Raw genomic sequence first — 26,442 nt, 5'->3', positions numbered from 1 at the left:
AACGTTAGCCGGTAATAATACAAGTTTCTGGCAGCGCAGCATCTCGTTGTCATATTTCTTTTGCTTTGTTTGCTGATTTTATTCAACAAAACTAGCATAAGCCGAGTGTTTAGTGCGAGTTGGAGCTGCTTAGCCTTATAGTGAATGCAGTAAGTGACATCATCATCAATAACGTTACCTGATTAGCACAAAAGTTCAGAACATACAAAAACAGAAAAAAAACGTAATATTACATATAAAATGTTCTGCCTCTGTGCTTTGATTTCTTTGTTTGCTCGTTTCTACACCCGTAGACAGCGCTAAAGTCCCGCATCTTCACGTAATAACACTGTCTTGACTAGGGCTGTTTAATGACATTTGTCCTGGGAGCACTGTACCAATGTGGCGGCGCTATTGACGCATGCTCAGGGTCCTTATGCGGTATCTATTGTGTATATCTATGGGTTTTAGCTGGTCTACCAGGCTGGTTTTAGAGAGGTTTTAGCCATTTCAAGGCTGGTTTCCATCCATTTCTAGCCTGGTCTTAGCTGGTCAGGCTTGGAGATGACCAGCCAAAACCAGCTATATCCAGCTTAAACCAGGCTGGTCAAACTGGTTTTAGCTGGATTTAGCTGGTCATTTTCCAGCCTGATATATTAGCCTATATAGCCTTATATTAGATGATTATATGTAGACTATTAGGGTTAGGGTTAGTGTACAGTAAGTTGACATGTACTTGCAAGTTTCTTATAGTCAGTTAAATGTCTGTTGAAGGAGCAGTATCAACAGATTTTAAGCAGACAGTCTACTAATACTCAAATGGACCATCAAAATAAAGTGCTACTAAAATAATTAAAATTTTAAGGTAAAAAAATGTCTTATCATTAAAAATACGGTACAAACTGTAAAATAAATGTCTAATTTTTAAAGTAAACAACCTTATTTCATTAATTTATTGTGCCATATATTAATATATAATGCAGCATGCCAATGTTTTGAAGTATTACCATCCACACATATACTTCGTTACACATGTGAAAACACAACCATATGTAACCGGACACTTTATTAGGTACACCTTACTAGTACCAGGTTGGACGTTACTTTGTCTTCAAAACTGCCTTATTCCTTCGTGGCGTAGATTCAACAAGGTACCTGAAATATTCCTCAGAGATTTTGGTCCATATTGACATGATAGCATCACATGATAGCATTTGTCATCTGCCAACCATGATCTGAATCACCCTTTCCATCACATCCCAAAGGTGCTCTATTGGATTGAGGGCTGGTGACTGTGGAGGCCATTTAAGTACAATGAACTCGTTGACATGTTTAAGAAACCAGTCTGAAATGATTTGCGATTATTATATGGCGCTGGATGTAGCCATCAGAAGATGGGTACAGTGTGGTCATAAATGGGATGGACATGGTCAGCAACAATACTCGCTGCTCAATTGCTACTAATGGATCCAAAGTGTTACAAGAAAATATCCCCCACACCATTACACCACCACCAGCAGCCTGAACCGTTGATACAAGGCAGGATGTCAAATTCTGACCCGACCATCCGAATGTCACAGCCGAAATCGAGACTCATCAGACCAGGCAACGTTTCTCCAATCTTCCATTGTCCAATTTTGATGAGCCTGTGTGGATTGTAGTCTCAGTTTCCTGTTTTTAGCTGACAGGAGCGGCACCCGGTGTGGTCTCCTACTGCTGTAGCCCATCCGCCTCAAGGTTGGACGTGTTGTGTGTTCAGACATGCTCTTCTGCAGACCTTGGTTGTATCGAGTGCTTATTTGAGTTACTGTTGCCTTTCTATCAGCTGGAACCAGTCTGGCCATTCTCCTCTGACATCAACAAGGCATTTGCGCCCACAGAACTGCCGCTCACTGGATATTTTCTCTTTTTCAGACCATTTTCTGTAAACCCTAGAGATGGCTGTGCATGAAAACCCCAGTAGATCAGCAGTTTCTGAAATGTTTAGATCAGCCCGTCTGTCACCAACAACCATGCCACTTTCAAAGTCACCTAAATCCCCTTTCTTCCCCATTCTGATGCTCAGTTTTAACTGCAGCAGATCGTCTTGACCATGTCTACATGCCTAAATGCATTGGGTTGCTGCCAAGTGATTGGCTGATTGGAAATCTGCGTTAACAAGTAGTTGGACAGGTGTACCTAATAAAGTGGCCTGTGAATGTATATGAAATTATTTAAATTAAAATTTAAAATAAAWTTTTTTTTTTTTTTTTTTTTTAACCATATTTGTTAAGGAAGCTTGTTTTCTTTGTTGGAATAACGTCCATTTTTACAGCGCATTACAGATTGCTGATGTTGCATCCAAGCTGTTGGTTGTGAATTGTAATGAATGAGCCTGCGTTTTAATGCGTTGTCTGGTCTGATCTGAGAGCTTTATTGATGGCTCGCAAAATTTTATGCCATTTACGATGCTCAAAAAGCGATAAGCAAATTACTTGGGATGTCGAAAGTGATTGAAAGGCATCGTTTAGGATAATAAGCAATGAAAAATGAAATCGGTTGCCATCACCAGCATTCTGCTGCATAGATGTTTCCCCTAAATTTCTAATCAATCAAACATATTATGATCTCATGTCAGTGTACCTGAGTTTATAATGACAGCACTGTTTTGGGTTGACGCGCTGCAGTTTAATAAGGATTGGATGTTTAAGGATGCTAGTTTAGGGTGTTTTCTAATGCTAGAAAAAGAAGGCAATTAGCATTATGTGTAATTTCAGTGAGCGGTTTAAGCGTGCGTCGTCGACCAGGGTCAGCAGTCCTATCTTCAGCTTTAATGTGTTGTCACTTGCAGCACGTCTCATTTGCAGGTCTCACGTCAAATGATTTATTCAGCGTAAACCTTTTAAGCAGAAACAGGTGCCAGAGCAAATTTCCGTCTACAGAATAATTCACGAAACCTTAGGATCTGGGCGTGTCCGTGTCAATAGCATATTCAAATGAATGCTAAATAGATCTTGTAGTGCTTCTGGAAATCAGTTTTTCATTGGTTTTTATTTATTTATGGTGATGGGCTGATCCGGTGGGTGGTTAATGGATGCTCTGTAATGAAACCGAGGGTCCATTAGCAGTTGATAAAATGATTTAATTTGCTGCTGGATACTGTAGGTGTATTAATCACCTGTCATCTGTATCCGCATCCTTCAGATACAGCTGTAAAAATATAATGCATAATATTTAAATGTAAAGGAATGGTAAATGCATCTGATCTGTACTTGTGTTATGATGGATATCATTTATAATAACGCCAACTCATCCCTTCTCAGACTGAGAAACTTTACCAAATATCGATTTATTTGTTTGTTTTATGAAGAACTAAAGTTATTTAAATAAACTTAATTATTTAATTGTATTAAATAGGTTTATTTTAATTTTAGGTTGGTCAAAACTACTTTGGAAGAATGACGTTACATTATTTGTACACGTAGATTAGACGGTCCATTTGCTTTATTTATTTGTTGATTTGTCTTTGGCTTAGTCCCTTATTTATCATGGGTCACCACAGCGGAATTAACCGCCAATTTTTCCAATATATGTTTTGCACAACGGATGCCCTTCCAGCTGCAACCCAGTACTGGGAAACACCCATACACACTTACACATACTCAATTTAGTTCATTCAGTTCACCTATATTGCATGTGTTTGGACTGTGGGGGACACCGGACCCGGAGGAAACCCACACCAACATTGGGGGAAATTGCAAACTCCACACAGAAGTGCCAGATGGCCTTAGCCGGGACTCGAACAGCAACCTTTTTTTTGTGAGGCTACCAATGAGCCACTTTGCCGTCCCTGTCTAATTGCTTTAACTAATGAAATTATACAATTATTTAAATAAACTTAACTATTTAATTTTTATTTTTTTATTGAATAGGTTTATTGTAATTTTAGAAAGGTAAAAACTACTTTAGAGGATGCAGGATGGATTAACATTATTACACATAGATTAGTAGGTCTATTAGCTTTATTTTTTCATTCGTTTTCCTTTGGCATAGTTCTGTATTTATCAGGGGTTCTCCACAGCGTAATGAACTGCCAACTATTCCAGCATATGTTTTACACAGCAGATGCCCTTCCAGCCACAACGCATTATTGGGGAAACACCCATTCACTCACTACTACACTACGGCCAATTTAGTTTATCCAATTCCCCTATAGAGCATGTGTTGGGAGTGTAGGAAAAGTCAGAGCACCCGGATTAAACCCACGTCAACACAGGGAGAACATGCAAACTCCATACAGAAATGGCTAATTGGTCAGCGCAATAGCCTAGTGGTTAGTGCGCTGACATATGGTGCAGAAGCACTTCAGGGCGTCCCGAGTTCGAATCCCGGCTCGAGGACATGTCCTGTCTCTACACTCTCCCACTTTGCTTCCTGTCTCATTTACTGTCATATCCACTTAATAAAAAAGGCAAAAAAGCCAAAAATAAATCTTAAAAAAAAAAAAGTGAAATGCCAAATTTCCCAACCGGGACTCAAACCAACAACTTTCTTGCTGTGAGGCGGCAGTACTAACCACTGAGCCACCGTGCCACCCCCGTCTATTAGCTTTAAATGAACCTTATTATTTGATTGTATTATATTGAATAGGTTTATTTTAATTTTAGGGAGGTAAAAACTTCTTTAGAGGATGCAGGATGGCGTAACAATATTATTACACATAGATTGGTAGGTCTCTTTGTAAAAATCTGTTAGCTTTAGTCATTTATTTAATCATTATCTAACATGTATTTCATTTCAGTTCAATTCACCTTTATTTGTATAGCGCTTTTACAATGTGAATTGTGTCAAAGCAGCTTCGCATAGAAGATCATAGTAAATTGAAACAGCGTCAGTTCAGGGTCAGTATTTGTTTGTTTGTTTTATGAATAAATATAATTATTGAAATAAACCTAAATATTTTATTTTGTTAGAGATTGGTAGGTCTGTTAGCTTTAGTCAATTTTGATGCTTTTAAATGTCTGACTGTTGATGACAGTTTAAAAATAGGAAAATGTTTCAAGATTTGTTCCCCCAGTTTCATGGCATGGTTTCATGATTCCTGTAGATTTTGTCTTTTATCAAACTTTTTGTTTGGTATCCTTATTTTAAAGGCTCTTCATAGTTTGTTTCCATGGTATTGAGATTTTCTGGAATAAATTGCACACACTGGCAGTGGTCAAAAAACAAATATGTGTCACTTTTCATAGCTGATACTACTTTCATCTCCTGCTTCTGAGATTTTGCTTGGAAAACTTGATATACCCCATTTCAAACAGGGTAATTAATTTTATTTGTTGCAAATTTTTTTATGTCTTACATTGTTTAGAACAGTGGTTTTCAAACTATTTTCATCAAGTACCACCTGAGAAAAAAAATACTCTCTCCAAGTACCCCCAAAATGAGCAGTACTAAAATACAGTAGCATAGTAGGCTCATTAAAGCAGCTACAACTCTGCACAGTTAAAAAAAAACGTGGCAGATTACCTCAGAAATATAGACTATGTCATATTATATACATAATTTTTAATAGGTTTTGAAATATATGTAGCACGTACATTACATATTTAATTCCTCCATGTACCACTAGAAGGAAGCCCGCGTACCACTAGTGGTACACGTACCACAGTTTGAGAACCACTGGTTTAGAACATTTTGAATGTTAGCTTATGTGTTCATGTTGTGTTATATCCTTGCATTTTGATAAAAACAAAGCGTTGAATGATTTTTGTTTTTGTTTGCTTTTGGAAAACATTATTATTCAATTCAAGTTTATTTTAAAGTTAACCTTAAGTATATTTAGTGTCTTTTTGAAAAAATGTGCTATCAATGTGTATCATACATTTTCAATAAAGTGTATTGCTTAAGATTATATTTAATATATATATATATATATATATATATATATATATATATATATATATATATATATATATATATATATATATATATATATATATATATATATATATATATATATATATTTTTTTTTTTTTTTTTTTTTTTTTTAAATGTGCAATGAAACTACAAATATTGAAAGCTTTTATAAAAAATGTTTGGTACATGATTATGTAAGGGTGGGCAAACATCATATTTCACTCACATTCATAAGTTTCAAAGTGTCAAAATATTGGTCAAAACTGTATACTGTTATATGAGCTTTCCCAAATGATTCCTCTGGTTTATATGTACTTCAGAGCCCCACCATGTTTTCTTTTCTCTCTCGTTCATTTCAGTCGAAGAGACAGTTGTGTTATGGGGGAAATATTTTAGTTTATTCATAAATCCCAATGCATTCAATATGACAGATGTTTGTTTTTTGTTTAATTCAAATCTAAGATGAAGGGTATTGTATGCCTATATAATAATATTTAAAGGGGCTATATGTAATAAGTCTTGTTTTTTAGTGACAATGGTGGCCATTCAGTGAACTGCATGTAAACATACACATGAGATTTAATGTTGTTCGATGCTCTCACAGCATAAATCTTCAGTTCTTTCTTAGAACTAAAAAAAATAGTTGGATATACCTTACCATTGTCCACATTACAGTACAAATAGGGTTGTCAAAAGTATCGAGGTACTGAAATTTAAAAAAAGCTCAAATGTTAGCAAGAAATTTACAATTTTAACAAAATATTCAGTACCGATTGGTGCCGAAGTTAATGCTTTTGGCAATCCTACAACACATAGCTCTTTTGGCATGTCATGTGCCATACATAAATGAAGAAAAAGAGAGGCTCTTGTGGGCATTCATATGAATGAATAATGAAATAAAATAAAACATCTACAAATTTCCATTTACATCAATGATAGTTGAGTCTTGTTTTTAAAAGTTTCATCATAAGCTGTTCACACATTGCCAAAAATGTGATCACTACATGCAGATGCTTACATATAGCCCCTTTACCCAGGACACTGGCAGAAAAGCGCACTAATTTCTCACAATACTTTATATAACACAATTTATGGAAGCTCTAATTCACCGAGTTCAAGTCACTGCCACTTTCCACTCCATCTGATGGAAAAGCCCGGGTTCATTTTCAGGTCGGTCTTCCCATAAACCACTGTGATGACCAGAAATTGTGTTTGCATTGCTTCGCATTCATTATGCGTTTATTAATTAGCTGGTTTAAGGACATGCACAGTTTGCAAAGGGAACGAGAGGCATTAATGCAAAGAACGCATTTTCCATGATGTTTTCAAATGATCTGAGTTATTATTGTTATCATTATTATGCTTTACATTCCCAACAAGACTTCCAGTAAAGGCTCATTGGGGATATGTGCCCAGGGATACGTTTTTGAGAACCGAGAAATATGTGCTAGCAGGTACATATAGCTGCATTTTATGTGTAAAAGATTGCTATGAGGCTATGTTTACCTTCGTTTGGCCAAACCGAGGTATGAGTCTGGTAAAGGACGCTTTCAGAAACCAGGTAAAACAAAACTCCCCAAAAAAGCAGGATGAAATTTTGATAAAAGCATCTGGCCGTGATTCCTTTTCTCTTCTAGTTTGCTTTTGAAAACACTATGGGTTGGGTTTAGGGAAGAGGGTGTGTGGGTCAGTCGAAAGCAAGCTGATATATTATACACGGAAACAAGCCAACCAGCTTTTCTCACAGACGTGCACCAGAAAAACGTTGAAATTGGCAGAAAATTACTGACGTCCTTCAAAGTTGGCTCGTGTTAAAATTTGGTCTGTCATTCCGTCTGAAAAGAGAGGGGGGAGGTGAATGGGGGGAATATCTTTGGCAATGGTCATCATTTCGAATTTAATGTAATCTTTTGTTTCCTTGTTTTATTACTGAGCTACAAAAAAGCCAACTGAAATTAAATGATTCAGTTAAATACTGTAAATGAATCAGACTTAAAAAAATGTAAATGCTGTTAGCAAACTGCACAAGACATCTGCGAGCAACTCAAAGTAAATTTGACTAGTGTATTTAGCATTGAACTTGTGTTATAAATATAATTGTTTACACTTTACTGTAATAAGTTCATTATAAAATGTTGTGAAATGTTGGTAAATATTCGACCCACAGCCCTCAATCAAGTTTGCTTTTTGGCTCTTTATAGGAAAAAGGTTTAGGCACCCCTGCTCTTGTAGATTTATGATAAATGACACATTTGAAAAAATGTGCCCCCCAGTAACATATTTGAGATTGTCAGAAATGTACAAGGCGCCCTCTAGTGGATTTGTGAAAACAAAAACATACAAATCTCAGGGTACATACAGTTAAGGCCCTCCTGAATTATAAGCCCCCTGTTTATTTCTAAACATATTAGTTTTAATAACTCATTTCTAATATCTGATTTCTTTTATCTTTGTCATGATGACAGCACATAATATTTGACTAGATATTTTTCAAGATACTAGTGTTCAGCCTAAAGTGACATTTAAGGGCTTAACTAGGTTAATTAGGCCATTTATTATATGACATTGCAGTGCTTCCCACACATTTACTTGGTATATTAACAGCCTCCCACGTATATTTAGTGGTGACACATGAATAATACTATTATTATCATCCTTTTACACTTTTTTTTTGTATCCGCCCAAGAAAGCTAAACATTCGTGATCGATAAACCAGCAGAAAATCTTCTCTCGCTCTGCACGTTTGCTACTGCTGGTCGTCAACACTCACACAGAAATTCTCACGTGCTCCGCAGTCCCACTGAGACGCACCCTTTGCGCCAAAATGCATCGGCCTGTAGTTCCTGAATCTCCTAAAATGTCTGAGATTCGAGTTTTACTTTTGCTTTCTAAAGTTGCCGTTATTTGTATGCGAGAGAAACATTAAATGATTAATCATTTATTAAACGACTCAGATAAATTTTTACTGTAAACTCAGAGAGAAAAAAACACAATTACTGCAAAATATACATATATACACCATTAGAAATGGTTAATCAGCTAAATTTCCTTATTTAAACTTATTTAATCTACATTTTTTATTCTGGTTATTATCATTTTTAGCAATATTTTGTATAATTTTTTGTTGTTGTTTATTTCTCATTTGCTGTATATTTTATTGATTTAATGATGTTAATAAATTACATACTTTACACATATCTAAAATGCTTTGGCAATACTGAAAATGTCATACCAATAAAACAACTTTAGAGAGAGAGAGAGAGAGAGAGAGAGAGAGAGAGAGAGAGAGAGAGACAGAGCAGCCTTTACCTGTCAGTGGGTGCACATGGCTCTTAAATTTCATAAAAACAAGAGAATTAATGTATTTCTTTCATTTCAACAGCCTTTTTAATAACTTAAACCCACTGAAAGTAAAAGATGTACAACAGTGTAATAATAAATAAAAATATAGTTAAAATGGCAGTATCTTTGTCGCATGTAGTTCACCATATATTTGCTGTGGGTAAATGGCATGTTTTAATATGGCTGCCACCGCAGGTATATTTCAAACCTGTGGGAAGCACTGCATTGGCTTGTTCTGTAGACAATCAAAAAAAAATTGCACTGCTTAAGGGGGCTAATAATATTAACCTTAAAATGGTAAAAAAAAAATAAATAAAAATAAAAAAAAAACGCTTTTATTCTAGCTGAATTAAAAAAATAATTATAACAAAATATAGGAAATACTGTGGAAAATCCTTGCTCTGTTAAACAATATATAGAAAATATTTGAAAAATAAGGGCTAACAATTTTGATTATAATTGAATTTTTTTTTCGGTTCTTAGAAATGTAGCCCTGGGCACATATCTCCAATGAGCCTGTGTTGAAGACTTCTGTTTGACCCTTGACATGCCGGGGTCCGTGCATGTCAAACAGCCACCCCTGCTCCCATAGGATTACCTCAGCAGACATTTGCGTCTCAAACCCAAAGTCTGCATCACATCTAATAAGCCAAAATCGTTCCCTTGTCAAGGTTGACAACCGAACAGAAGTCCCGTCCCACCACTCCTCACCCTTTCATTTGACACCCTTTGCATTCGATTCAACACATGGCCATGTTTTCTGTTCGCAGAGCACTTTTGGAAAACTGTTGACGCTGCTATACTTTCCTGCTCTTCTCTCTCATGCGCTTTGATGATGCTTTATTTCTTTTCAATGCTGACAGTTTATTTGAGATCTGTTTCACCTGATTTCATTATTATTATTTCTTTCATTTTTTCCCCCCTTTTAACTAGTGAAACGGTCTGTAGATTTCAAATCTAGAGGAGTAAAATTATTCCCTGGCAAAGACAACAGCAACAAGTTTTCTATCTGTGAGTCTACCCTTTGTTACTCTTTTATGGTAAATCTGTGTTGCTCGTCTGGAGTCGATTACAGCAAACGGTGACAAAGTGTGAGATCATTGCAAGATGCACATTGGACTTCGGTTCACTCAAAGAAGTTTCTATTCAACAGGATTTCCTCAAAAGCATTAATTGTGTTGATTTGTACACTGTAATGAGGGAGTGACGACTTTTTATGAATTATAATTTTGATATCAACATGCAGTTATGTTTAGCTTCTCAGTTTACTTAATAATAATAATAATAATAATAATAATAATAATAATAATAATAAATGAATAAATAATAATAATAATAATAATTATTATTATTATTATTATTATTATTATTATTATTATTATTAATAATAATAATTATATTAATAATAATAATAATAATTATTATTATTATTATAAAAATATGTATTGAATATTTATTAAATTAAAATTATTAAAATAAATTACAATTTCTTAAATTACAATTCAAAATAATCAAAATTATTATTATTATTGTTATTGTTGTTGTTATTATTAGTAGTAATAATAATTAATAATTACATATATATATATATATATATATATATATATATATATATATATATATATATATATATATATATATATATATATATATATATATATATATATATATACTAATAATAAATAAATAAATAAATAAATAAATAGCCTTGGTACAAGAGTAGTTTTATGAATTGCAAAGTTGTTTAAGTATAGAAACCCTGCAAATTATGTAGACATCAGACTTTACAAACACACTTCAGTGTCACGCCAGTTCCGTCTTTCATATGAGACATTAAACCGAGGTCCTGACTGTCTGTGGTCATTAAAAATCCCATGGCACTTTTTGTAAAGAGTAGGGGTGTAACCCTGGTGTAATGGCCACATTTCCTCCATCGTGACCTCCTAATCATCCCCATCCACTGAATTGGCTCTATCACTGCCCCTCCACTCCCCCTATAGCTGGTCTGTGGTGAGCGCACTGGCACTGTTGTCCTGTTGCTGCCGTCGCATCATCCAAGTGGATGCTGCACACTGGTGGTGGAGTAGAGGGACCCTGCTCATAATTGTGAAGTGCTTTGGGTGTATGGCTATGCACGAAAAATGCACTATATAAATACACATTACATTACACTTAAGGAGAATTACACAATTTGATTAATGATGTGAAATTCAGATTCATGTTTCTTTGCTTTAATATTTTAAATGAAACATGAACATTTTTAATGGCTGTTTTAAAATTTTAAGAGCTCTTTAGATTTATTACTTTATTATTTATATATACTTTTCAGTGTAAAATATGTAAATATTAGTTTGATTTATAATTATTATGAATTCAGAATTTATCATTTTATAAAGAAGTATTTATAATAATAAATATAAGTTTTTATTTTAAGGAATATACAGTTTTAATGTCAAAACTAGTATTTCCATGAGTTATTAACCCCCTGTAAATTTTTCCCCCAAATTTCTGTTTAATGGAGAGCAGATTTTTCCAACACATTTCTAAACGTAATAGTTTTCTGATAACTGATTTATTTTATCTTTGCCATGATGACAGTACATAATATTTTTCAAGACATTTCTATACAGCTTAAAGTGACGTATAAAGGCTTAATTAGGTTAACTAGGCAGGATAGGGTAATTAGGCAAGGCATAGTATACCGATGGCTTGTTCTGTAGACTATTAAAAAAACATATAGCTTAAAGAGGCTAATAATTTTGACCTTAAAATGTTTTTAAAAAAATTTAAAACTGCTTTTATTCTAGCCGAAATAAAACAAATAAGACTTTCTCCAGAAGAAAAAATATTATTGGACATACTGTGAAAATTTCCTTGCTCTGTCAAACATAATTTAAGAAATAAATAAATAAAGGGGGGCGAATAATTCTGATTTCAACTGTATATTTCAAGTATGTGTAAATAAATATACAGCAAATATAAAATACATGCAAAATTTGTATACAATTTAAAAATAAAATCTGTAATTTCAAATACAGTTAATTAAACTTCAGTGCTTTTATCTTTTTCCTTAACTCAAGTTTCAATCCCCACATCCTTAATTAAACAACACAATAACTGTATTATGAATATGCCAATGTATACGATGTTTAGTTTGTTTGGTTGGTTTTTTGACATCAAATTATAGTCAGCATAACAGCATGTCTCCAAATATGAGAAATAAAAAAAAAAAAACTCTGCAATGATCTTCAACAATGTCATGTTTGTTTTAATTGACTCGTCTTTTATTTTTTGGTTTGCTTGTGCTCTTCTTATTTTCCTTTGGATGTATTTGTGTTGTCAGTGAGTGCCATGTTTTTCGATTTCAGTTCATTTTTTTTTTCTTTTCTGTCATTGCTTTATTTGGGGATCGTTATCTGCTGATATTGCTTGCATGACCAATCTCCCTCGCCATTTCCAAAGCAGCAGTCTCTCCGTTCGTCAACAACACAACACAGTGAGCAATGTTTGCACCATGCCGTTCTGATCGAGTGCCTATTGTGAAAGTTATCAAGCTAGACTGCAGCTGTCAAACACTGGAAATATCCAATAATATTATTTTTTTCCCTCACGTAACTTGCATATTGTAGTGAATAATACACTGTAAGCAGCCCTTGCATGATTTCAGGGCTTTTTCATTCAGTGTGTGAAATTAGCTTTTCATTTTAAGAGCTATTGAGGGAATTGGAGACTGTGTGGCCTTTAGATGTTGAGTCCAAAACATAAAACATGTGCTCTTTCTTAAACTCATAGTAGTTTACAAAAGCGGTTAGGGGTGTGTGATGTTTATCGTCAATGGTAATATCAGAATTTTCATTTGAATAATAATAGCGTATGTATATTTGAGTAACAAAAACACAGCTTGAGAGTCCAAGAGCATCGAATGCGCCTATCTGAATAGAACCATAATAATAATCCAGTATAGGAAATCAAAGCAATGTCCTTTATTACTTATTAGATCTTATAGTTTAGTAATATGACTGAAGCAAGCGTACCATTTTCTTAAAAATCCAGCCCGATCTCATGAGGAAATGTTACTATTTTAGGTATTATCACAAAAGTGGCTAATTTATACAGATTTGTATGATTTTATTTGCACAAAAATATCATTTTTAAGAGGAAGCAGACATGTGCTCTTTCTTAAGCTCATAGTAGTTTATAAAAATGGTTAGCGGTGTGTGATGTTTATCGTCTATGATAATATAATAATTTTCATTTTAATAATAATGACATATTTGAGTGGGTTTGTATATTTGAGTAACAAAAACAAAGCTTGAGAGTCCAACACACCTATTAGAATAAAGTTATAATAATCCAATATAGGAAATCAAAACAATGTCCTTTAATACTTATTAGATCTTATAGTTTAGTAATATGACTCAAGCAAGAGTACCATTTTCTTAAAAATCCAGCCTGATTTCATGAGGAAATGTAACTATTTTAGGTATTATCACAAAAGTGGCTAATTTATACAGATTTGTATGATTTTATTTGCACAAAAATATAATTTTTAAGAGGAAGCAGACATGTGCTCTTTCTTAAGTTTGTATTACTTTACAAAAATGGTTAGAGGTGTGTAAATTGTATCGTTCATGATGATATCATAATTTTGGTTTGAATAATAATGTTGTATTTGAGTGGGTTTGTATATTTGAGTAACAAAAACACAGCTTGAGAGTCCAACACACCTATTAGAATAGAACTATAATAATAATACAATATAGGAAATCAAAGCAATGTACTTTATTAGTTATTAGATCTTATAGTTTAGTAATATGACTCAAGCAAGAGTATACCATTTTCTTTAAAATCCAGCCCGATCTCATGAGGAAATGTTACTATTTTAGGTATTGTCAGAAAAGTGGCTAATTTATACAGATTTGTATGATTTTATTTGCACAAAAATATCATTTTTTAGAGGAAGCAGACATGTGCTCTTTCTTAAGCTCATAGTAGTTTACAAAAATGATTAGGGGTGTGTAAATTGTATCGTTCATGATGGTATTATAATTTTCTTTTTAATAACAATGACGTATTTGAGTGGGTTTGTGTATTTGAGTAACAAAAACAAAGCTTGAAAGTCCAACACACCTATTAGAATAGAACTATAATAATAATCCAGTATAGGAAATCAAAACAATATCCTTTATTTCTTGTTAGATCTTATAGTTTAGTAATATGACTCAAGCAAGAGTACCATTTTCTTTAAATACCAGCCCGATCTCATGAGGAAATGTAACTATTATGTCAGAAAAGTGGCTAATTTATACAAACTTGTATGATTTTATTTGCACAAAAATATAATTTTTAAGAGGAAGCAGACATGTGCTCTTTCTTAAGCTTGTAGTCATTTACAAAAATGGTTAGGGTGTGTGATGTTTATTGTCTATGATAATATAATAATTTTGGTTTTAATAATAGTGACGTAAATCAGTGGGTTTGTATATTAACAAATACACAGCTTGAGAGTCCAATGCAGCTATTAGAATGGAATTATAATAATAATCCAATATAGAAAATCAAAACAATGAACTTTATTAGTTATTAGATCTTATAGTTTAGTAATATGACTCAAGCAAGAGAACCATTTTCTTAAAAATACAGCTCGATCTCATGAAAAAAAAAAAAAAAACCTATTTTAGGTATTGCCAGAAAAGTGTCTAATTCGTACAAATTCAAACAATTTAATTTGAACATCGCTGTAAACCTCGTCATTGGGGGATGAGAAAATTATACTAAAATGTACAAATAAGATCTCACAAATTGAAACGAATTTACTGCTAAATCAAAAAGTTATACATTTTCATGAGTTTGTGTTGGAAATTGAGAACATGAGCGTCACATGTATTTAAACAATCGCATATATTTAAATATTTTATCACATATATTTAAACAAGCAATAAATTAATACTGAGTTAAATTCAAGACATTTTTTTGAAAAAAATGAAAGACTTAGCAGAACGTTTGTGCATCACAGAGAAACATTGCAGTGTATCGCTACTGAATTAACCTGCTTTTCAGTAAATCATCTGAATCAATGATTTAATAGATCTATTGAAAAACAGTCACTTGCTTAGTTTCTAAATTATTCGAAACTCCTACAAATGCATATGAAATAAGGCCCGACACAACTACATTGGTTGATGATTTCACTAATAAGTATTTCACTGTATGTCTTTAGTTTGCTCTGATGTGAGCTCTTATTAAACCTGGCCCTACATTTATAGCACATTGTCTTCAGGTTGAAGCATTTTTGTTAGATTCATACAAAGCCGGTTGTAATGGTTTAAAGTGCTTCTGGCGCCACATCTCTCACATAGATCCCTATTAAAATGACCTTAAACTGAACTCTGTGCTTCAGCTGTACTGCTTACATGTCAAGTGGAGACAAGGGAAGCCAAGTAGAGCAGCTCATGATTCCCATCTAATGCTTTTGGAATATGTTTTAAATATGTGCTTCAGAAAAGAGCCCATCTTGTTTCATTGTTAATGCAGCTCTTCTAGTGTCAGAAAGCAAATGAGCCTCGGGCATGAAGATTTATTTCTGTTAGGAACAAAATGTGTTCATACTGTATAAATGGCGATGCTCCATGACATCATGTGATAGAATTAAGATTTGAAAGTTTTCAGTCGGCCGAGCATGAATCGAGGTTTTAGGCTCTTGGTTTAGTTATATTCTACATTTGAATATCTACAAATTTCAAATGTATATGATTTATTGGTTTGTTAATGTATTATTCATATGTTTATATTATTGATAAGTCACTCAAAAGTGTTCAAATACAGAAAATATTAAGTAATAAAAAAAATTGTGTAGTAAATAAATGAGTAAAGACAAAATTACTTGCCCAAATATCAAATTATTATCATTTTTCCCCAAGTGATGTTTAATGTTTAGAGTATTTTTTCATAGTATTTTCTGTAATATTTTAAACATGGAATTATATATATATATATATATATATATATATATATATATATATATATATATATATATATATATATTTTTTTTTTATGAAAAATAATATACTTAATAATATAAGCTCCCTTGATATTTTTTTTAAATGTATTTTCTTTGTTAGCTATAGAACAAACGACTTTTCTAGTTAATATAATTTCCTAGGTAAGCCTTTAAATTGTACGCCAAACTGAATACTAGTATGTAGCAAAATACTGTAAAGTACTGTCATCATGGAAAAGACAAAACAACTTGTTTTCAAAGTGTTAAAAGGATCTTTTATGTTAAACAACACTTGGGAAATATTTGAAAATAAAATAATATTTCACAGGAGTGCAAAATAAATAAAGTTAGCAAATATACTATCATGCCTGTTTAAATAAACAAAATCATCAAAACAAAATATTATTTTGTATGTTTTTTATACTTATATTTTTTATACTTATATATGAATAAAAAATAGCAAATAATAAGTAAAAAGCAAAAAAAAAAAACAAATATATATATATATATATATATATATATATATATATATATATATATATATATATATATATTTTTTTTTTTTTTTTTTTCTAAATAGATTTAGAAAATATATTTATTTTTATTTTTTTATACTTTTGTAACTCTATTATAAGATAAACAGCAATTTGACTTGATGAAAAAAAGAAAAAAAAAGCGTTTTACTGTAATTCATGGTTAAAATATATGTAAATAAGATCTCAGATTAAGGGTGCACAATATTGGAAAAATCTAACATTGCCATATTTTTGTTATTCTGTGATATATATTGTGATATGAATACAGTTTCACTAAATTTTCACAAAAAAAGTTAAATAACTATTTGAAAATTATTTTCAATTTTAGATTGATTGGGATGGTTCTGTATTGGAGTGCATAAAATATAATAAACAATCTACAAGCACACATAAATTCAATAAAGAAAAAGATACAAAAAAAAATAAACAGTGTTTTATTGTTTCCGCGAGTAGTCGAACTGTATTCAGGTATACAGTAATTGAATAATCAAATGTTAAATAATACAGCGTAGTCTCTGTTGAATAAACAATTCAATCAAATTAATCGTTATTAAATTAAAAATGGTATGTAATGAAGTTTACAGCCACCTGACCGCCTGGAAGAAAGAAGTGGAGAACCGACTAACTTGTAATAAGTTTTAATGAAAAAAATAAAACAAACAGATGACAGCTCCTCACGGAGACGGCTGTCTAAACCAAAACAAACACAAACACAACATAACTGTCCAAGCCTGGACCTCTCTCAGCTTCCTCTGCCATCGTTTCTCCTCTTATAGTCCAGAGCTCCTTCCATGGGATTTGAGGCCGGTGTGCACCGCAGGTGTTTCTCATTATTCACTTATGCACCGGCCACGTTCCGTTCCCATGGCTCTTGGCCCCGCCCCAATGCCACATGCTACAATTTCCCATTTAAACCCTCACACAGACACAGGCTTCAAACACTTGCAAAATTATCAATTATAATCCAAACTCAACATTAAGTATACTCGCGATGTGACTATTAGGAATGATCACATTGCAATATTGATGGTAAAACGATATATTGTGCAGCCTCAGATAAGATAACCTCAGATATGATCTTTCTATTTTGAGTAATAAACCATAATTGCAAGATGGTTTTCCCATATTTTTTTTTATTATTAAATATTTTTGAATAGAAAAGACTAACACTGCATAATACATTTTATTTCCCAAATCTGAATCTTATAGAGTACTAGGAATGAATCTTACAGTCCCATACAATTGTCCCAATTTGCTCCAGGTGTATCTATATCAAACCAGTCTGTATTGCTTTATTGCTTCTTGAAGACATTTTGTCGATAACTTGGCATGACACCATGGTTGCACATGTCTACATTGATCACTGATGAAACGAGAGCATGTGACTGCATGTTTAACAGCTTGTTCTCCTGCTGGCTTTGTTTATGTGCTCACCTGAACACCCCATAATTCCTGACGCATGCTGCAGAGCGCAGAGAAAGGGCATGAAGCATTGAGTATAAAGCTATCAATTATTTGTGATTTGTTTGTGCATTTGGCCAAATATGGAATAAAGGACGAATACAATGTCTGTGCAACATGCATATATGATTCGAATTAACTAGAAGTGTGAGTTTGTCTCGTGCAATGCTAATATGAGCTCCTGTCACAAAGTAAAATCAGTTTAGATGGGTGCGTGTGTGTGTGTGTTTGGGACATCATCTGTATAACGACATACAGTACACTATCTGACAAAAGTCTTGTTGTTGATCCCAGTTGTAAGAGCTACAAATAATAACTTGACTTCTCGTTGATCATTTGGAAAAGAGGCAGATGGTAGATTTTTCTGATGAATCATCTGTTGAGCTGCATACCAATCAGCACAAATACTGCAGAAGACCTACTGGAACCAGCATTTTCTCAAGATTCTAATAGAAATCAGTCAAGTTTGGTGAAAAGAAAAATCATGGTTTGGGGTTACATTCAGTATAGGGGCGTGTGAGAGATCTGCAGAGTGAATGGCAACATCAACAGCCTGAGGTATCAAGACATTCGTGCTGCTCATTACATTACAAACCACAGGAGAGGGCAAATTCTTAAGCAGGATAGTGCTCCGTCTCATACTTCAGCCTCCACTTCAAAGCTCCTGAAAGCAGTTAAAGGTACTTCAGGATTTAGGGGTGGGTACTTAAACTCGGTACTTTATCAGTATTGGTGCTACATTATAAAAGACCGAAGTTTCGATAAGCTCTGACGTAACGGATCTACTATCGGTCCTGGAGAATTATTGCTGAACAAGCATTACTTACAGTAGCATTTTTTAACTGACCAACCTTTTCTAATTTGCAATATTTTATATTCGTCTGCACAGTTGGCAATCTCACATGAGAAATTTTCATGTTTTCTGCAAATGCGTCAAGTATAAAAGCCTTCAAGTGCAGGCGCACTTAGTGGCGTCTCGAGCTAAGCGCACACACATTGTTCGCGACACAGACTCAAGTGGACAGCGCCAATGATCAATGCAACAAGTTGTTTTCTTGTATAAGCGGAAACGCAAGCAATCTGGCTACGTGACAGTACCTTTCAAAAGTGCATTGACTGCAATGAAAAGTTTTTGACTGCCTAGCCACTAACGGTAATGTTACATCATTCTCATTGTTATGCCAGCAGTCAATCACATAAATTCAACACAATCTCACGGCAATTCGTAACTTTTTGTATTAGTGGCTAATACGTATGAATTCGTACAATCTAATTCATACAATTTAGTACGATTTGCTCATCACCCAATGACGGTTGGGTTTAGGGGTGGGGTTAGGTGCCACGCCTCCTTTTTAAAATCGTACAATTACGTACGACTGAACTGCAAAAACTGGCAAAACATAAAATAATTACATTTTCTTGTGAGATCAGGCTGCCTAAATTAGTATAATATTAATAGTTAAATGAACGCACGCATTCGGTTACAATGAAAACTGTTTTTTCTACAGTAGCCTAAATAAATCTTAAACATTAAAAATGCTTTTACATTAGTTGTATTTACAAATATAGCCTATGAATAGCCTAAAAATAAATTATGCTTATTAGGGAAAAAAACAGCTTTTTACATTGCAAGATGCTCCAAAACTGTATTTAAGCACAGTTAACTCCCCAATACACTGTTAACTCATTTATGTAATTACGTTAATGTAAAATCATCAATAATATCTCTTTTAACTGCATTTTGCATCTTAAACAGGGTATTTTCAACTGCAGTGAGCACATTAAACCAAGAAAGATCCCGACTTCTTCCAGAAAAGTCAGTCATTTTCCTTCTATTGTCCATTCTTTTACAGGATTTAAAAAAAAAAGTAGTTTTGCAATTATTTGTTTTGGTTTATTTTACATTACAAGTTTAATAATAAAATAAAGTGTTGTTAATTATGTTCAATTTGTTTTTTCAGTAAAAAAATAATACAAAAAGTACTGATAAGAGAACCGTTAAAGTACTGAACCAAAAAGAGGTATCGGTAAAAGTAGTACTGTTAAAACCTTAACAATACCCATCCCTACCAGGATTGGCCAGCCTGGTCACCAGACAAACATTATTGAGCAAGACTGGGGTAAGATGAAGGAGGAGGCATTGAAGATGAACCCAAAGAATCTTGATGAACTCAGGGAGTCCTGCAAGAACGCTTTCTTTGCCATTCCAGATGACTTTATTAATCAGTGATTTGAGTCATGTCAGAGATGTATGGATGCAGTCCTCCAAGCTCATGATGGAGTCAGACACAATATTCATTCTGTTTCAACTGCAGCATGACTTTATATTCTACACTGGACATTATTTCTGTTCAGTGACAAGACTTTAGTCTAAGCAGAGTCAGACCTTACTGTCCTAATTAAATCATTCAAAATCAAGGCATGATCATATTTTAATTTGGTAAAATAAGTGTAATAGAAGTCATGTTCATTTATTGATCCTAAAACTTTGATAGGCAAGACTTTTGTCAGGTAGTATATGACACAGGCATTAAAAGAAAGTGGTGAATTATTAGGACAATGTGGAATACTAAATGCACACTGTGCACAGTTTCCTGGTTTAGGGGTATGGTGAGGCCAGGGAGCTACCATTGCAGTTTGCACAGTGTAAAATCAAAGGAAACCTATGTAATGTCTCCACATTTCACAAACAACAAACGTGTGTGTGTGTATGTTTGTGTGTGTATGTTTGTGTGTGTGTGTGTGTGTGTGTGTGTGTGTGTGTGTGTGTGTGTGTGTGTGTGTATGTGTGTGTATGTGTGTGTGTGTGTGTGTGTGTGTGTGTGTGTGTGTGTGTGTGTGTGTGTGTGTGTGCGTGTGTGTGTGCGCGTTTGCGTGTGTGTGAATTAGAGAAATGCTGAGATAGAGGCCGAGGGTAAGTTTGAGGGAATGAGAATAACAGGTCTCGCTGAGAGTTCTGCTTCTCTGACTGTTGATTGAGCTCTAAAAGCCCTGTGGGTTTCATACTCCACTGGCCTTCAAAGTGAGAAAAAGGCAACTCTTCTAAACATAGCAGAGGGATGATTCTAAAGGAGGATCTGGAAGGGAAAAAAAGCAGACTAAAATAAGCTCAAACTTCCAGCAGAAAGGCCTAAATTCTCCAGGCTGATGGATGGTGGAAACTGCAGCATGAGAAGAGCTAGTTAAGTGCTAAGACAGTCCCCTGACCTCAACATGTTTGCTTTTTATTTCTTTTTTTATTATTATTATTATGTTTTAAAGAGTCTGTTGGGTCCTATTAGCTTCCTTCATTTACATTAACAGAATGCCGGCTGCTCTTAGATGATGTACAGTGTATTGGATGTTGGGGGATATGTTTCTTAGTTACAGATCATGGGTGTGATAAAGAGGTCAGTGTTGGGGAGTAACAAGTTTAGTTTTATTTATCTGAACGCTTTATACTTATCAGAAGCTCAAATCATTTTGTATGCTGTCTAAAACTACTGTACTGTAGTACGGGTGTGGATATTTAGAATATGTTTTAGATAATGAATGAATGAATGAATGAATGAATAAATAAATTAAAATATACATAGATAGATAAATAAATAAATAAATAAATAAATAAATAAATAAATAAATAAGGGGTTTATGTTTGAGCTGATGTCTTGGTTTAGTACAATAAACCAAGTAATAAAATGTAAAATAAAATGACATTAAAACTTTAATAACTGGCGTACTTCAAATTGCATCAATAAAATAAAAATTTTAAATAAAATAATTTAATGTAAAATAATATTAAAAATTTAAGAAAATATAATAATAATTGCATTTAAATAAAATATAATATAAAATAAAGTAAAAAATAAAAAATAATAAAATAATTAGGGGAGGAAATAAAATAATCAAAAATGTAATTAAATAAAGATAAAATATAAAAAATAAAATAAAAATGAAATATAAAAAATTTCAAAATTAAATAAAAAATTTAATAAAATTAACAATAAAATGAAATACAAAAAATTTCAAAATTAAATAAAAAATTTAATTAAATTAACAATAAAATAAAATACAAAAAATTATAAAAATATAAAATTTAAATGAAAAATAAAATAATAAAATTTATATTTTTATATAAAATAAAATATAAAATAAAACAATAAAATAAAATAAAATAAATGAGCAATAAGACAATTGAGCAATTATTATTATTATTTTTTTATATATATTTTGCATTGTAAATATCAATATGTAATTGTGTATAATAAATATTTATGTATATTATGTATAATTTTTTAAAATATTTTTTTCCTTCTGGCTGAGACTTCATTACAATGGTCCAGCACAATATAACAAGATCTAATTCTAAAGTGAATCTATTAAATTAGCTTTTTGCTAAATTTTGTCCTTTATCAGTTCCCAGAAAGTCCATTATATTCAGTAATACTGCAGCTAAAATGAAAAGCGTTTCAACAAATTTCATCACTACATGGAGAAGAATTGCATCAAAGTATAACCAGTCGCAAATTCAATCATAAGAATAAATGGTGTAATGAAAATGTGGACCAAAAGACATTGAAAATAAAAAAAAGAAAATCAGGAGGCGTTTTTTTTTCTTTCTTTCTTTCTTTCTTTCTTTCTTTCTTTCTTTCTTTCTTTCTTGCTTTCTTGCTTTCTTTTTTTTTGTGAGTGCGAGATAGAAGAGAGTTGTCATTTTGGGCTTTTTAATCACATTTCAAGTGGCTTTTTTCAGGACTGGCTCACATCCAAATGCAGAGCCAAATATGATCAAGCTTTCTCTAAAAGGCATACAGTCAAGATATCAGTCAGACGCTCAAAAAACAATGTCTGTTCTGCCTCATTACTAGGCCCACACGGAATCTGCTCTCGCAGTAATCCGCAGGTTTCCACAGATTTTTAGTCCACCATTGAGTCTATCTATTTATTTGTGTAAATGTGTGTACATTTATGTTTAATCTTTTTTTATTAATTTCAGTAATATTATTGACTAATATGAAAGTCTTCATTTGATTTATTTACTATACAGTTTGTATGTTCTGTCTTTTAGTAGATATATTATATGAGAGATCTGCTTTGTTTTCCAAATAAATTGATCTAATTAGATTTGCATTGTAAACATTAAATAAACATTTAAAAATATGTTATTTTTTATTTGATTTAATTAATGCATAAATCCACATATTTTTTTTTTACAAAATTCTCTGCAGAAATAGCAAAAAATGTCCGCAGATTATGGCTTACCATACTCATTACTCTGACACTGAAGCCAAAATTTACACTTTCAAAGTCAATTTATAAACGATTGTACCCAAAATAATTACATATGAAATAATAAAAAATATGTACTATTATTATTATTATTATTATTATTATTATTATTATTATTATTATTATTATTAATTATTCAAGTTATTATTATTCTTGTTGTTTTTTTAAACAGTATTTTAAGAAAAATAATAATAATATTTAATATTAATAATAATAATATTAAATAAAAGTCATTAAATAAAAATCAATGGTGGTGGTGTTGTTGTTGTTTTTATTATTATTATTATTATTATTATTATTATTATTATTACTGTTATTATTATTATATTTACATTTTATTATTATTATTGTTATTATTACTGTTATTATTATTATTATTATTAATATTAATATTATTACTGTAATTATTATTATTGATTATGTTAATATTATTAATACATTATTAATGTTATTATTATTGTTGTTAATAATAATTATAATAAGAAATAGATATAATTATAAATATAAAATAATGTTTACGCTGTAGATACACTACGGCCAATTTCGCCTACCCAATTCACCGATAGCGCGTGTGTTCAGACTTGTAGGGGAAACCAGAGCACCCGGAGGAAACCCACGCCAACACAGGGAGAGCATGCAAACTCCACACAGAAATGCCAGCGGCCTTCTTGCTGTGAGGCGATTGTGCTATCCACTGAGCCACCATGTTGCCCCGTTATTATTATTGATCATTTTGTTAACATTATTATTAGTGTTGTTTATTTATTTGTTTCTCAATGTATATAAACACACAGACATATTATTTAAAAATCACAAAAAAAAGTACAATAGTGTTGATGGATGCCATCAGCTCCATTGTGCATTTAATCACTTGCATGAATTGAGCTTAAGTGTGTTTTGTTTTTAGGGTAAACACTACAAATGCTCCGCTGAGAGCTCCGGTGTTGACCTGTAACTGGAGCTGCAGGATAGCATGCGATTGTTCTTTCAGAATAAGATCTAATTTTATGTCTGTTTATATATACAAGCAGAGCACAATCCAGCGCACTTGAAGAGCTCAAAGCATCACAGTGTTCGTTAGCTTCACATGCGCAGAAATATAACCTGGATCCCACGCATGTCTGCAAATACACCATGCACATGTGTGCAGATAAAACAATGCCTCTTTGAACACATCCACTTTCCTCCCACACACACACACACTGATGTTACTGAAGGTTTCCTAACGCAGACTCCTTTTAAATCAGACATGCTAACTTATTTTTCTTAACGTTCAGGGTTTGTTTGTGTCATCAGTGGAATTGGTTGAATCTCTGATTGAGAAAACGAATGACAGGATAGACAGATGTAGATAGAGCGGTGATTTTTCATACCACATAATGTACATTCATCTGAAACTAGATGTGTGTGTGTGTAAATTCACACCACGTTCATATTTCATGTGTAATTCTTTTGTGATTTGCTGTTGTCTCCACCAATAAGTGGCATTTGTCACATCCTGGAGTTTATAAACATCCTGGAATATGAGCAATCTTTTGATACAGAACATAACATGCTAGACACTTGTATTATTTTTATTTATGCTAGACACATGCTGATGATATATTGGTAGGGCTGGGCGATTTAGCAAAAAAAAAAAAAAAAATCTATGTTTTGTATAAAGTTTGACCGATTCACGATTTCGATTTCGATTTTTTTTTTTTAATGTGTTACTAGTCTTCTCAAAACATTACAACAACATGACTGAAGTAACACTCTCTTTAAAAGTAACTTGAAAAACCATCTGGTTAAGCAACATTGTATTTTTAATGGCCATGTCATACAAAAATCGGTCAAGCTGTAAATAAATGTAAAACAAATTCACGAGTTAAATAGCGTTGCTGAAGATTTGAATAAGAAATATTTGTGTAAATATTGTACTTGCAGGAATACAGAGGTATTTTTTGCAAGTTTTGCTGAGCCTAGGAAAGATTGGCTGTCAGCTCGGCTTTGACTTTGTCTTTTGATTGAATGTCAGGTTGTAATGCTGCTGCCTTTTCCTTAAAAAGATACAGTGAAAGAAAAAGGACTGAACATGGAAACTGTAAAGCCTAATTTAACCCAGTGTGTGAAGTTGTGGACGCATAGCAGGAGCAAATACAAGTACCAGATGTGTGTTTAATATAAAATAATATATTTAATATATTTTTCTTTTTTCCCCCTTTAAATACCGATCATTTGATGCGCTTTGCTCCACTCTCTGTATTATGCTGCCTGATCTGCCTGGTTTTCAACCAGGTCCGCTAAATGACGTCATGGGGGCGGGTACTTTCATTTTCACTGCTACAGTCCCTCACTTCTACTCGTGTTCAAACCAAGTGCGTTTGAGTGAAGGTCTCGGCCGTTAGATCGCCCCCTGGGGGCTGGCTGCAGTACAAGTCATAAAGCCCGCCTCCTCCGTGTTAATGAAGGAGACTTGAGCCCAAATAAAAAAAATTATTACACTTGCAATAAAAAGTCCCGAAAGATGGTTCTGGTGGATTAAGGCACTGGTTATTGTGCTGAAATAGGTGCAGATCTTCATTTTTGTAAACAGTTTGTTTTTAGCAGTAATTTAATGCTGGGTGTGTCATCGTGATTGACAGCTGTGATTGACAGTTTCTCAAAGCAGCGCGTCTGAGCTTCGGCAGGAGACTGAAATGTTATTATTCGATTTCTGTGTTATTTTACCATGACAAAATGAGTTCAGCAGTAAACTACAGTTTCTGACATACATGATCCTGGTGGAACACTGTTTATTCGCTAAGGTCAGGGCTTTTTTCGGGCTTTATTAGTTTGCTGATACACGCCTAACCACCCAGATAGCAAAATACACTGGGGCCAGTTCGGCTAGATTCTCGCCTGCCGGAGACTTACCCCTCATTGCTCAGACTGACTACCTCTGCTGGACCTACTCCGGATGCCTGGACTCACTGCCCGATT

The 26,442-nt window shown here is 33.1% G+C and overlaps 1 protein-coding gene across 9 annotated transcripts in view; it reads left to right on the top strand.

Annotated features, from left to right (window-relative positions):
* csmd3b (CUB and Sushi multiple domains 3b) overlaps nt 1-26,442 on the top strand; it is a 990,558-nt gene that overhangs the window by 448,530 nt on the left and 515,586 nt on the right. For 6 of the 9 annotated variants that reach the window (XR_012395232.1, XM_017352314.4, XM_021468186.3 and 3 more), the window contains one exon: nt 10,150-10,227. The exons of the other annotated variants lie outside the window; for them this stretch is intronic. Coding sequence is in view for 5 of the 6 variants with exons in the window: in XM_017352314.4 (XP_017207803.1) it covers nt 10,150-10,227 (78 nt within the window). In the remaining variant the exon portion in view is untranslated. The remainder of the gene's footprint in view (nt 1-10,149; nt 10,228-26,442) is intronic. 9 annotated transcript variants of the gene reach the window in all.

This window comes from Danio rerio, chromosome 19, assembly GCF_049306965.1.
Source record: "Danio rerio strain Tuebingen ecotype United States chromosome 19, GRCz12tu, whole genome shotgun sequence".
NCBI lineage: Eukaryota > Metazoa > Chordata > Actinopteri > Cypriniformes > Danionidae > Danio > Danio rerio.
Note: the sequence above shows the minus strand (reverse complement) of the source record. Positions and strands in the feature narration are given on the sequence as shown.